This window comes from Salmo trutta, chromosome 23 (assembly GCF_901001165.1).
Source record: "Salmo trutta chromosome 23, fSalTru1.1, whole genome shotgun sequence".
In the NCBI taxonomy this organism is placed as follows: domain Eukaryota; kingdom Metazoa; phylum Chordata; class Actinopteri; order Salmoniformes; family Salmonidae; genus Salmo; species Salmo trutta.
The window spans coordinates 22,991,257-23,005,105 of NC_042979.1; the positions used below are offsets into that span (position 1 = coordinate 22,991,257).

The 13,849-nt window shown below is 42.6% G+C and overlaps 1 protein-coding gene across 8 annotated transcripts in view; it reads right to left on the reverse strand.

Moving 5' to 3' along the window:
• Positions 1-11,916, reverse strand: part of LOC115159615 (ankyrin-1) — a 108,850-nt gene extending 96,934 nt beyond the window's left edge. For 7 of the 8 annotated variants that reach the window (XM_029709502.1, XM_029709501.1, XM_029709496.1 and 4 more), the window contains exon 1: positions 11,234-11,916. In XM_029709502.1, the coding sequence (XP_029565362.1) occupies positions 11,234-11,359 (126 nt within the window). In that variant the 5' untranslated portion in view covers positions 11,360-11,916. The remainder of the gene's footprint in view (positions 1-11,233) is intronic. The other variant, XM_029709504.1, reaches the window with a different exon arrangement.
• Positions 11,917-13,849: the final 1,933 nt, after the last annotated feature.

A 13,849-nucleotide genomic window follows, 5' to 3' on the forward strand; every position in this document is an offset into this window, starting at 1 on the left:
ATCCTATAAACTGCAATTTCATCCCTATCTGTCTCTCTGTGACTGATGCCTCTACTTGGCACCTGTTTTACACTGCAGGTACCTGTCATAAAGACAGCAGACTGTATGTTCCCGTTTCAGAATGTTCTTCCAGCATGGCGGTGGCTGGGATGAGGGGTGCTTACACATCAGCCCGACCTTGCCTCATCCTGCCTACTCCTCTGAGATGCATACAGACACACACAGGTCCCTCGAAATCTGGGACACTTCTGTTTGCGCCCCACACACACGTAAACATGCTCACGCACATACACTGCTGTTCTTTTCATATATCAGCTTAGCAGGAAGACTGAATATAGGGCAGAATGCTTACACACAATAAACACCATGGTCTGTGCAGTTCCGGCCGACTGGGCTAGGGTAGACCTTTACACTCATACCCATATACGAGTTGAAAATGGCAGATTTGGACTTGCTGCAACTCCCGTACGAACTCGGGAGAGGCAAAGGTTGAAAGCCGTGCGTCCTCCGAAACACAACACAGCCAAGCCGCACTGCTTCATGGCACAATGCCCACTTAACCCAGAAGCCAGCTTCACCAATGTGTCGGAGGAAACATTGTACACCTGGTGATCGAGTCAGCGTGTACTGCGCACGACCCGCCACTGGAGTCGCTAGTGCGCGATGGGACAACTCTGCCGGCCAAACCCTCCCCTAACCTGGACGATGCTGGGCCAATTGTGCGCCACCCCATGGGTCTCCCAATTGCGGCCGGCTGCAACAGAGCCTAGACTCGAAACCAGGATCTCTAGTGGCACAGCTAGCACCGCGATACAGTGCCTTAGACCACTGCGCCACTCGGGAGGCCCACAAATTTGTTTACATTCCTGTTAGTGAGCATTTGTCCTTTTCCAAGATAATCCATCCGTCTGACAGCTTTGGTGTATCAATAAGCTGATTAAACAGCATGATCATTACACAGGTGCACCTTGTGCTGGGGACAATAAAAGGCCACTCTAAAATGTGCAAACAACACAATGCCACAAATGTTTAAAGTTTTGAGGGAGTGTGCAATTGGCATGCTGACTGCAAGAATGTCCACCAGAGCTTTTGCCAGAGAATTTTATGTTCATTTCTCTACCATAAGCCGCCTCCAACATTGTTTTACAGAATTTGACAGTACGTCCAACCTGTCTCACAATCGCAGACCATGTGTAACCACGCCAGCCCAAGACCTCCACATCCAGCTTATTCACCTGCGGGATCGTCTGAGACCAGCCACCCGGACAGTTCATGAAACTGTGGGTTTGTTCAAACAAATAATTTATGCACAAACTGTCAGACACCGTCTCAGAGAAGCTCATCTGAGTGCTCGTCGTTTTCACCAGGGTCTTGACCTGACTACAGTTCAGCGTCATAACCGACTTCAGTGGGCAAATGCTCACCTTCAATGGCCACTGACACACTAGAGAAGTGTGCTCTTCACGGATGAATCCCGGTTTCAAATGTACCGGGCAGATGGCAGGCGGGTGGTTTGCTGATGTCAACGTTGTGAACGGAGTGCCACATGGTGGTGGTGGGGTTATGGTATGGGCAGGTATAAGCTACGGACAACGAACACAATTGCATTTTATTTGAATTTGAATGCACAGAGATAACTTGACGAGATCCTCAGGCCCATTGCCGTGCCTTTCATCCGCCGTGCCATTCACTTCGCACATGTTTCAGCATGATAATGCATGGCCCCCAGGGGCGAAAATCTGATATCAACTTTGGAGGGGACAATTACATAAAATTTTCTCAAGAGCAATTCCTGAGGGGGACACCAAAAGTAGTCCTGTAACACATAGCCTACGTTTAATATGGTAAATGTATATTGAGGAACCAAAGAAATAAGGTGTTTGCCATACTCCTAACTACCGGTACCCAAAACTACACAACTAATCACAACAGCAATACCATTGCCTTTAACAAATCTTAGTTCAGTCACCAGTTTAAGTTGAGAGTGGGGGTATCCATGGCATTTTCCAATTATGTTCCTATTTTACAAGTCAAAAAAATTGAGAACCTTTCATAATGTTGCAAAACAAAGACTCAACAAACTTACCTGAGACTCCCTGTCTCTGCCAGTCTGTCCCTGCATATCTGTCCCCAACTCTGCTGTCTGTGTGCCATCTGTTGCCTGCTCTGCCTAATGACATCATTGTGAAACATTTCCATTAGAATTTCATTTCTTTCTTATGAACATTTTATCAACTAGTCTTTGAGATATTAGGCTACTAGGGTTCTTACTTTGCGTTTTGGTGTACTGAAAAATACTCTGATGTCCGTCCTTTTTTCACCAGATACTAACTGGTTTTCCGATCCAAGCCCCTACCTTTTTTTTAAGGTATCTGTGACCAACAGATGCATATCTGTATTCCCAGTGATGTGAAATCCATTGATTAGGGCCTAATGAATTTATTTCAATTGACTGATTTCCTTACATGAACTGTAGCTATTAGATGTTGCATTTATATTTTTGTTCAGTGTATTTTGAATGAAATACCACTTTGATGTCATACAAGCAAACAAACACCTGAGTCTAAATGTGCACTTCACATTTCCATATCATAAAACTCATGTAATATATGTCAACATTTACACTGAGTGTACAAAACATCAGGAATACCTCCACTTTCCATGACATAGACTGGCCAGGTGATCCCTTATTGATGTCCCCTTTAGATATAATGGCAAAATGTAGATTTCTGCCTAAATAGACAAACCCAAAAGTAACTGCTATTCATGTGTAACTACACGATTCTGAAACGTGGTATATTTGGAAAAAATACATCTGGGAGATTATGACGAAATGATCAGAAGATTGGAGTTAGTTCAGAATACACAAGATCAAGCACACACAAAATAACTGTTTTTTTGTTTTTTATTTTGAAAATCATCTCCATGACAAAATATAAGTGAATTATTAGAAACACATTCGATGGCTTCCACAACATGGGGAAAATATCTGAAAAAAATTGATAGACCTAACAGCTAGAAATGGGCAGATGTTTAGTAAGTGGTGTCAGGTGTGGTCACGGGACGTTTCCATGTGTCCCTAAACCTCTCCAAAGTGCCATATGTCTGTAAATTAGATCATTCCAGTGCTATTACATAGTTGCAATCCCTAAATGCTATTTGTTAAGTATTAAAACACAATTTCTACCATATCAACCTCACTCAAACATTGTGGTGTTATGTGGTATCCAGGGTCCATTCAAGTGCCCTTTAACCTCTCCAAAGTGTCTGAATGTGATAATTGCACTGTTTTTGCACACTGGATGTGCCTAAAAGTTATTGTTCACTATAAAAACTAAATTTCTACAACACCAACCTCTCTCAAACACGGTTGTGGTGTCAGGGGATATCCAAATGTTTTCATCATATTTTTCATGTGCAAAGATATAGTCACTCATTCGATGTTGCCATTAAGTCATACATCATCAGATAACATTGACAATAGGCTAGATTTGTTAATAACAACCTAAGGATGAATTTCATACCCCCCCATGTAGCTATAGCTCAAACACAGACCACATCGAAGCGTGTGGGTATAATTTGTGGAACGTTCCAACAGGAATCTGTTCCAAAAACTTCATAAATAACAAGGATGCCAACAAACAACGCATACAAAGTTGAATAACGGCCAAATAAGATAATGGGTAGACTCAATAAACTCACCACGTTTATTCCGAAAAACGTCTGTCCTCACTCTGGTAGCCTATGGACAAAAATGATGAATAAGCTACGTGGTGAGTTGATGCCTATTCGGCAGCTAGTTAGCTAGGTGAATTGATCATGTTACTTTGTATGCGTTGTTTGTTGGCAACCTTGTACTTTACAAAGTTTTTGGAACAGATTCCTGTTGGAACGTTCCACAAATTATACCCACCCAATCGAAGCTTACCTTGTGAGATGTTTGCTGTGTAAAATAACCTTGTGAGACGAACCTTGTGAGATGAAAACGTTGTGTATAATAAATATTTTGACTCTCGGTGCTGGTGATAAATAATGGTAGGTCACAGGCAGACAAATTAGACATTCTCATAATCTATGGAGTTCCGGCTTTCGGTGTGAATCAACGTATTCTGTGTTTATTTTGTTTATACTTCAATGCTAACCGGAACGTAGGTAGCAGCCATCTTGAAATGAGGTCATCGGCTCGGCCTACCCTTATACATTTGTATGCCCATATATGGTAGTAGGTCACCAAACATTTTAAGGCACAGATCAATAGCCAAGATTCTCAGCTTTCCACAGACACCCTACTTTTGTAGATAGGGGCTACCGTTCTCATACAAGACTGAATTGAATAGGGTCCCCAAATATGGGAACTTTACATTTAAGAGGATTTATCCACTTCAAATCAGTGTAGATGAATGGGAGGAGACAGGTTAAAGAAGGCTTTTTAAGCAATTGAGACATAGATTGTGTATCCAGCCAACTTGACACAACTGTGGGAAGCATTGGAATCAACATGGGTCAGCATCTCTGTGGAACGCTTTCAAAACTTTGAGGCCGTTTTGAGGGCAAAAGGGGGTGCAACTCAATATTAGGAAGTTCCTAATGTTTTGTACGCTCAGTGTATGATCACTATGTTTGATGTACAGTTACAATAAGACATGGCATTATAACCTGGGTTGTCCTGAACAGAAAGAGACCATGTTTATTGTATTGTGAAGAAAATTTGCCGCAGACCATACATTTGAATGCACTCATGACATTATATGCACATCAAAATAACGATCTGCTTCTCTGAATTGCCTACTGAAAGCCTAAAACTGTAAGATCCTATTTTATAATTTAGCTAGTCATGTTGGCAATAGAACAAGCTTTCAAATTATGCCCACCTGACCCAGATTGTGATTTATACGTTTTTGGATTGCTTAAATAACAACAGCAATTGTGTAAAGGCGGGGATGCAGGGCTGTGTTCCAAAGAAAACAACTACAAGTGTGCTTGCTCTAGTTCCCCAATGGCACAGCTAGGAGAGATTAAAAAAAACGTATATTTGAAGACTCTTCTTTGAGTCAAAAGTGTATTTAAATTAATCAGGAACTGTGGAGGTGTGTGGCCACTTGGAAAAAACACTTAGACCTCTCACTCAAATCCTTTTAATTGTTTTTCTTATGTTGCACCTACCCCAAATATTCCAAGAATTTTCTCATCATGTTACTACTGAATGTATCCAGAGTATTTTCAGATTTCATGATCAACAAATGCAGCGAAAGGTACAGTAAATGTAAAATGCACATGAAATCAACAGTGTAATGTTTGGATTCAGTCTTGTCAGGTAAACTGTTGTCTCCTCACCTTTAGTCTAATTATTTCTCCATAATCTCCTAACTGTTCCCTTTTAATTGTTACCATGGTTATGCATATACTTTCCGTATTTTTTCTGTAAGAAACATTTCAATGTAGCCCTATCCATACAGGGCAATCCCCACAAGTATACATTAATTAAATACCCCAATGCATGGTTATTAGTGAGTGAGCTTTCTGGATTACATCTACCAGCTCTGTAGTGTGAGTGATAGACTTCTGTAATCAGCGCTCCACACTATAGCCCAAAAGTTAATTGACCCTTTGCTAAGCCCCGCCCCCTTGGTTACTGTTGCAACCTCGGTCAACATTTTCCCAGAAAGCCCAATTCCCCTGTAAAACCACTGGAGAAGACTCATCACAATGATCTCAAACTGTATTTATAATTCACAATGAGATTAAACACAGACTACCCCTTGCTGATCAGGAGACTTTAGGGTATGCTGTGGTGAACTGTCATTACAATTGCTTCCTGGGAACCTGGACCAGTTTTGGAGCGAACAAGTGCTCTCAAATCGTTTGTTGATGTCGAACACAGATGACAATTATATTCCTAATAAAGCCAATTTAGCTAGCTAACATACATCTGGAGAATACAAGTTATATTCACTATGGCTAGCTAGCGTTAGCAACGTTTTCAATGAGAGCTAACTAACCAGCAAGCTAGCAAACAATGAAAACAGTATAATTTCATAATTTGAAAAACACTTCAACAGGCTCTGTTTCATGTTTCATAGTTGCATGTACCCCTAGCGCACCGTTAAATTATTTAGTCATTTAAACTAGGGATACAACGATATGGTATTTTTGGCCGATACCGATATCCAATATTTTGCTTGCCAAAAAAAATGATACCGATAACCGATATTAAAAGACATGTGCGACCTTTAAAGTATTCTAGTACAGTTAAATAGTTGAAAAACACACACACACACACACACACACACACACACAAAAAAGTTGTTTTGTTGGCATTTACGTATGTCCCCATTACCAGTAAAACATAATCAAAACCTTTCTTTCACTTACTTGCTGTGATGTTTCGTTGTTCATTTGTTCAGTCTCAACCAGGATTTCATCTTACATGTCAAGCAGTGAAGTTTCAGCTCTGTCTGTCCATGGCCTCTCTTCCTCGGTGCGCATTGTGACTGTATCCATTTCCTTCTTGTCCAGCTGTGTCTGTAACATTTAACGTAAACCCTGTTTCTTGTCTGCATCGAAGTAGCGATCCTTGTACCTAGCATCGAGCATGGTGGCGACTCAGTAAAGAGGGTCAGAGAGAATGCCACCAAATCGCTTGTTCACAGCCTCTTGTAGAGTACTTTTGCAAGTTTTAACCCCACGGTCTGTGTCGGCAGTTTTGTTGAGCAGGTGTTTCAATGCCATAACCGAGGGTATCACGTCTGCTGCAGACACAGTTGATGAGCTTATTTCTCGAGTCAGTTGTTTGAATGGAGCTAGGAGTGTGTTCATGTTTCCAAGTTTCAAACATGTTCTCAAATGCCATTGAAATGGCAGCAGCGGTATGAGAACCAGCACATTCTTGAGCATGCAATACAGCTTTCCTCAGTACAAAATTCTCGTCGACCCACTGTGCTGTCAGACTCAGCATGCTTATGGGGCTAACATCGCTGGTCCAAATGTCAGTTGTGAAGCTAATGGCAGTGATGCCTATAGTAAGTAGCTCATGGATGTGCGTTTCAACAATACTGTGTAACTCTGGTAGGGCAACATCTGAAAAACAGAGAATGGTTGATTGTCAAGGGCAATGAATTCCATTATCTTGGCATTAATGGATTTTGCCTTTGAGTTGTCTCGCTGAAATGTTCTTACTCTTTCAAATGACTGCTCAACTTGAACTTGTTTAGTTGTTGGAAGTTGGCGCTTAGTATTTTTCTGCTTATGTTCTGTGTAGCGCTGTATTTTCCGTGGCGTCATTACGTCATCTACCTACGTTATATAGGTATGCACGTCAGCTTCGACATCAGTTTTGCACGTCGGCGTTAAATTAGACATCGGGCCGATGTCGATGTTGGCATTTTTGACTAATATCGTCCGATTCCGATATGCTTACCGATATATCGTGCATCCCTAATTTAAAATATTTATTTTTTGATGAAAACTCTCAGTTTTTGCCATAGCCCTTCTTGGCTTCCATAGGTTTGAAACATGAGCAAGCCTGTCCGAGGTGTCAGACTTGACGACAGTTGCAATCCATCGGAGTGCTGTGATTGGTTGAGGCAGGGCTTAGCGAAGGGTCAATTGGCACACACAGATATAGCACAGCCATTATGCAAGCAGTACATAGCAGTTTGAGCAAGGCTTCTAAAAATGTTAATGCAAAATGTTAACAGCTTGGAATTCCACTTACAGAAGGTCTAAGACAGTGCACATCCCTGGTCACCGAAACATTTATTTTGTCATTTTTAGTCATCTCGTGCCTCCACCTATGAAGGAACAGATCATCCTCAAGGCCAAAGCAATACTAGAGAGAGTGAATGCCTCTGAGCTCACATTGTAATGGTTTTATCATTAGAGGACTGCATCCAGGAGGATATATAAAAGAGGAATGAGGTACCCTGAAGCCATGTCATCTCACACACACACGCACAATTGCACATACAAACGGACACGTGCTCACACACACAACGCATTAGCAGGTCTTGAGTCTAGTATTGTATTAAGTCCACACCCTGTGGAAATAGGAAAATGTACTACAGCCCAATGCATTGCAATGAAAACACACAAAACATTCTACAGCATCCCTACATTTGATAATACTTTCTCCACTTTTCTCAGCCAACCTAAAACCCTAACTGATCTTTAAATTGTGATGATTGAGAAGATACGGTGCATTCGGAAAGTATTCAGACCCCTTGACTTTTTCCACATTTTGTTACGTTACAGCCTTATTTTAAAATTGATTAAGTATTTTTTTCCCCTCATCAATTTACACACAATACCCCACAATGAAAAAGTGTCAACAGGTTTTTAGAAATGTTTGCAAAAGTATTAAAAATAAAAAACAGGAATACATTATTTACACAAGTATTCAGACCCTTAAGGGTTAAGGATGTTCTCAGGTGCATCCTGTTTCCATTGATCATCCTTGAGATGTTTCTACAACTTGATTGTAAGTCCACCTGTTGTAAATTCAATTGATTGGACATTATTTGGAAAGGCACACCTGTCTATGTAAGGTCCCACAGTTGACAGTGCATGTCAGAGCAAAAACCAAGCCATGAGGTCAAAGGAACTGTCCGTAGAGCTCCAAGACAGGATTGTGTCGAGGCACAGATCTGGGGAAGGGTACCAAAATATTTCTGCAGCATTGAAGGTCCCCAAGAACACAGTGGCCTCCATGATTCTTAAATGGAAGAAGTTTGGAACCACCAAGACTCTTCCTAGAGCTGGCCGTCCGGCCAAACTGAGCAATTGGGGGAGAAGGACCACGGTCATGGAGGTAACCAAGAACCCAATGGTCACTCTGACAGAGCTCCAGAGTTCCTCTGTGGAGATGGGAGAACCTTCCATAAGGACAACCATCGCTGCAGCACTCCACCAATCAGGCCTTTATGGTAGAGTGTTCAGACGGAAGCTAATCCTCAGTAAAAGGCATATGACAGCCCGCTTGGAGTTTTCCAAAAGGCACCTAAAGGACTCTCAGACCATGGGAAACAAGATTCTCTGGTCTGATGAAACCAAGATTGAACTCTTTGACCTGAGTGCCAAGCGTCACGTCTGGAGGAAACCTGGCACCATCCCTACGGTGAAGCAATGTGGTGGCAGCATCATGCTGTCGGGATGATTTTTCAGGGGCAGAAACTGGGAGACTAGTTAGGATCGAGGTAAAGATGAACGGAGCAAAGTACAGAGAGATCCTTGATGAAAACCTGCTCCAGTGCTCTCAGGACCTCAGACTAGGGTGAAGGTTCACCTTCCAACAGGACAACGACCCTAAGCACACAGCCAAGACAACGCCGGAGTGGCTTCGGGACAAGTCTCTGAATGTCCTTGAGTGGCCCAGCCAGAGCCCGGGCTTGAACCCGATCGAACATCTCTTGAGAAACCTGAAAATAGCTGTTCAGTGACACTCCCCATCCAACCTGACAGAGCTTGAGAAGATCTGTAGAGAAGAATGAGAGAAACTCCCCAAATACAAGTGTGCCAAGCTTGTAGCGTCTTACCCAAGAAGACTTGAGGCTGTAATCGCTGCCAAAGGTGCTTCAACAAAGTACTGAATAAAGGGTCTGAATACTTATGTAAATATGTTATTTAATTGATTTATTTGTATAAATTTGCACACATATAAAATTAAACGTGTTTTGCTTTGTCATTATGGGGTATTTTGTGTAAACTGATGAGGATTTTTTTTTTCATCCATTTTAGAATAAGGCTGTAACGTAACAAAATTTGGAAACAGTCAAGGGATCTGAATACCTTCTGAATGCACTGTATGCATGAAGATATTGTAGTGTAGACACCTTTTCTTTTACACATACTGACTACTGACAGGGTAGATCATCACATTATGGAAGGGTTATCATTAATTAATTATGCCGCTGTCTCAACCTTATTCCAATGCCAACCTTGGCATACAGCAAGCAATATGATGTTTTCAAATGTGTGTGTTGTATTGAAATGATTGCAGCCAACAATTGCTATTAATTGGTATTGCAGAGGTATCCTCTCCTTCTCTCCTCCCTCTCTTTCACCGTCTCTCATTTGGATGGTTTTGATGTGGAGGTCAGAGATAAAAGCTGGCCTGTGACAGATGTTCTGAACAGGATATCCTCCATGTAAGACGCCCCTGACATTGCTGAGACTGTTTGCCATGGTATGAACAACCGTCACGTGGAGATAATGGCTCCTTCCTCTGCTCTCATTCTCTCTCTCTCTCTCTCTCTCTCTCTGCTATTCCATCTATATCTCTCTGTTCTTTCCCTTTCTCCCACCATCCTCAGCCTTCTCCAAGATCCCACAACTCTTCACACCGACCTCACGTTATCTTATAGTGATGATAATACACACACAAGACATCAACAATGAGGTGTCATGTCACCATCATTACCCAGGTAATGAGCAAATGAGCCATGATAATTCAAGGAGCAGGTGGAGATGTCACTGTAGCCTACAGCACAGAACACTGACTCAAGAGATAGAGGCAGCTGCAGTGCACCCTATTGGAGAACATCCTTAACCCTTAATCTCACAGGTAGAGCTGGGAGGTTCACATTAAAACAGGCTGTTCTTTATAGGAGGAATATTAAGCTTAGCAAATATGGGAAGGAGAGAAGAGATCACTCTTTCCATCTCAGCCGAGGATGGATGAACAGTCTCTCACACACTCATCTAGGAAAGTGACTATAAAAGCCAGCCTATCAGAGATATGTGGCACATACTACAGCAGATCCACAGGAGGGGAAAACAATAGAACCTGAAAGGCACATTAAACCCAGCCAGCAGGACATAACGACTCAGCTAGGAGATTAGGAGAGGGGAAGAGTGGAGGGAGACAGAGGATCCCTGCCTGTCTCCCCACATCGCCACCGACCCTCTGTGACTCCAACCTCCAAGAGAAATGACATATGGGGAAAAGACCAGAGTAAAGAGCATGACACCCTCCCGGGGAGAAGCGGGCAGGGCATGTCTGACTGAACAAACACAACCTGTGCATGAGCAGCTGTGCATGACTGGTTAACACATGGCGGGTGTGTGCGCGTGACTGTGTGTGTAATTATATTGTTAAGCATTCCTAACCCGTCCTGTACAATGGAGGGAGGGAGACAGGTTGAGAAAAGGAGGAAATGAACGAAAAGGAGAGAGAGGGGAACAGAGAGAGAGAGAACAAAGACAGAGAGAAATTGACACCATCTTCAGTCAGCCATACCTTGCGTCTGCGGTCCCTCGATCGATTCCTCTTCTTGTTCTTCTCCTCCTCCTTATCCTTCAGCTCCTGAGCTGCGAGCTCCGCTAGGTCCTTGTTCTTGCGTAGCTGCTTGGCGGCTTGCGCCATGGTGCCGCAGCTGCTATCGCCGTAGCTCCAGTCGTCACAGTAGTGGTCCCTGCCCCAGCCCAGGCTCTAACGACGGCTGTGGCTGCCACTGCGTGTGTGTGACGGTGGCGCTGGGAGCGCCTGTGTGTGTGTGTGTGAGCGGGAGCGCCGTGCTCTAGCGACCGAGTTCCCAGCAGCCACAAATGAGATGCTGCTAGTGTTACTGCTGCTGCTGCAACTCATCCAGTAAGGCTGTGTTGCACTGATATGCCTCCCCTCCCCCTCACCCAGCACAGACCAGTCACGCAGTCCTGGGCTCAGCACGGTGGGGATCCTGCTGCAGAGCTCCCTCTCTCTTTCTCCCTCTGTTATGTCCTCCTCTGCTTCTCTCTACCCTCCTCCTCTACTGTCCTCTACTTCACTGACCAAGCTGATGAGAACTGTGTGTGTAAAATACAATTTCAAGGGCACACGAACTGCAGATTCCTTCAAATATTTGTCACCTCTTGCTTTTTCTTGCCTCTTCCACAGTTCCACGATTCCCTCAAAGGAAAAGGACAGCAATCCTGCAGTACAGCAGAAATGTTGTTATTCTTCAGTCAAATATATAAACTGGGTGGTTTGAGCCCTGAATGCTGATTGGCTGACAGCCGTGGCATATCAGGTCATATACCACGGGTATGACAAAACATTTATTTTCACTGCTCTAATTACGTTGACTACCAGTTTCTAATAGCAATAAGGCACCTCGGGGGTTTGTGGTATATGGCCAATATACCACGGCTAAGGGCTTTGTACAGGCACTCCGAGATGCGTCGTGCTTAAGAACAGCCCTTAGCAGTGGCATATTGGCTATATACCACACCCCCTTGGGCATTATTGCTTAAATATACAGCCTTTTCTTGCTCTGCTCTAAAGGCTATTCTATATATCTTTTGGTTTTCAAAGATGTATAGACAATTGTTGGAATGTATTTCTCTGTGTGATTTATTGACATGGAGGAGTACACAAGCAGTAAGATGGGGCTGTGTTCACCCTAGCTAATCAGGTTCTGTTATATTTTACAGTCAGCAACAGACAAGGAATAAACATCAAAAACGTGTGTTTCATAAAAATTGCATGCACTTCTCCCTTTCCTTTTCACTGTAGAACAAATAATGAATCATTCCAGAACCAATAAGGACCTCACACAAGCATTGATCGAGGGAAAAGAGAGCAAGGGCAACATGGAAATGGAAGTAAAAGGCATATTCTAGTCGCTCCATTTATTTATATTCCAGTCACACTAAATGTAATCTCAGCGCTATATGTGGGATCCTTCTCAACGCCAGAGACATAGAAACAAAGGAATTACACTGACATCATGGTGGGGGTCTCACTCTCTCTGCATAGTCTTAAGACAGCAGCCACCTGACTGGAAACACATTAGTCATATTTATTTACGGTTTCTATGAGCCAATATACCAGCACACCTGCATTCAACTGCCTGGCTTGAGAATGCAACTGAATTGCTTTGCTCATTCCAGTTAGCCTACCTGCAAAATGAAGCATTAAATCAATACTGTGCATAGGGAACACAAGCATTTTTATTTTAAAAAGTAATAGAGTAATTAAAAGTGTTTCCCATTAAGGACTCATAGATGAATAGGGGATGTCTCCCTGGTGACCAAGCAATTTATCTATTGAGTGTGTGTGTGTGTGTGTGTGTGTGTGTGTGTGTGTGTGTGTGTGTGTGTGTGTGTGTGTGTGTGTGTACAGTATGTCAATTAAACCTGCATTGATTTGGGGTCTTTCCATTAATCGCTTCTTCATGCGTCATTCAACACGGTACAAACTCCACCTACTACTACTGACACCAAGCAGGGAGGGAAATTCTTTTGGTGTGATTGACAGCTTTGGACTTTATTTTGACTTATGGTAATGGTCCCCATTCAACTGGAGGAAATAAACACTCCAAAATATAGTTCAATAGCCCCAGGAATAGAATGGGGGTTTATTCTGTGTTCAGCACAAATGTCAAATGGGAAATGACATACTAGGCACATCTACGTAGGCTAGGCAGTATTCCACTCTAACTGATTGGGCAGGATCCAATTCAGTTTTTTTCCATGTGTCAAAAATGTCAGTACAACTATGAGAATATATTTTCTAGCTGCAAAAAGTCTGGAATACTAAAATATGAATAATACTGCCACCTACTGAAATGTTGGTGAATGCTATCATATAAATCATTTCAATAATGACAATGCATTTTAATCTACAACAATAAGACTGCTGAACCTGTACTCATACCTCAATAGTGCAGACTAATGTTGCCAGATCTCCGAAAATCAACATCCGACATTCCAAAATATAGATAGGCCAAACTGTAAGCCTTCTATAAATTCTCATCCAACCAAAAATGCCACAGCCCAAACGTTTCACCCTGTTATATTTATTTCAGTGGTAAAAAAAAAGTGTTGCATTACACTTAACGCGTTGGAGACCCACTTGAATCAAAATAGTAGTCGG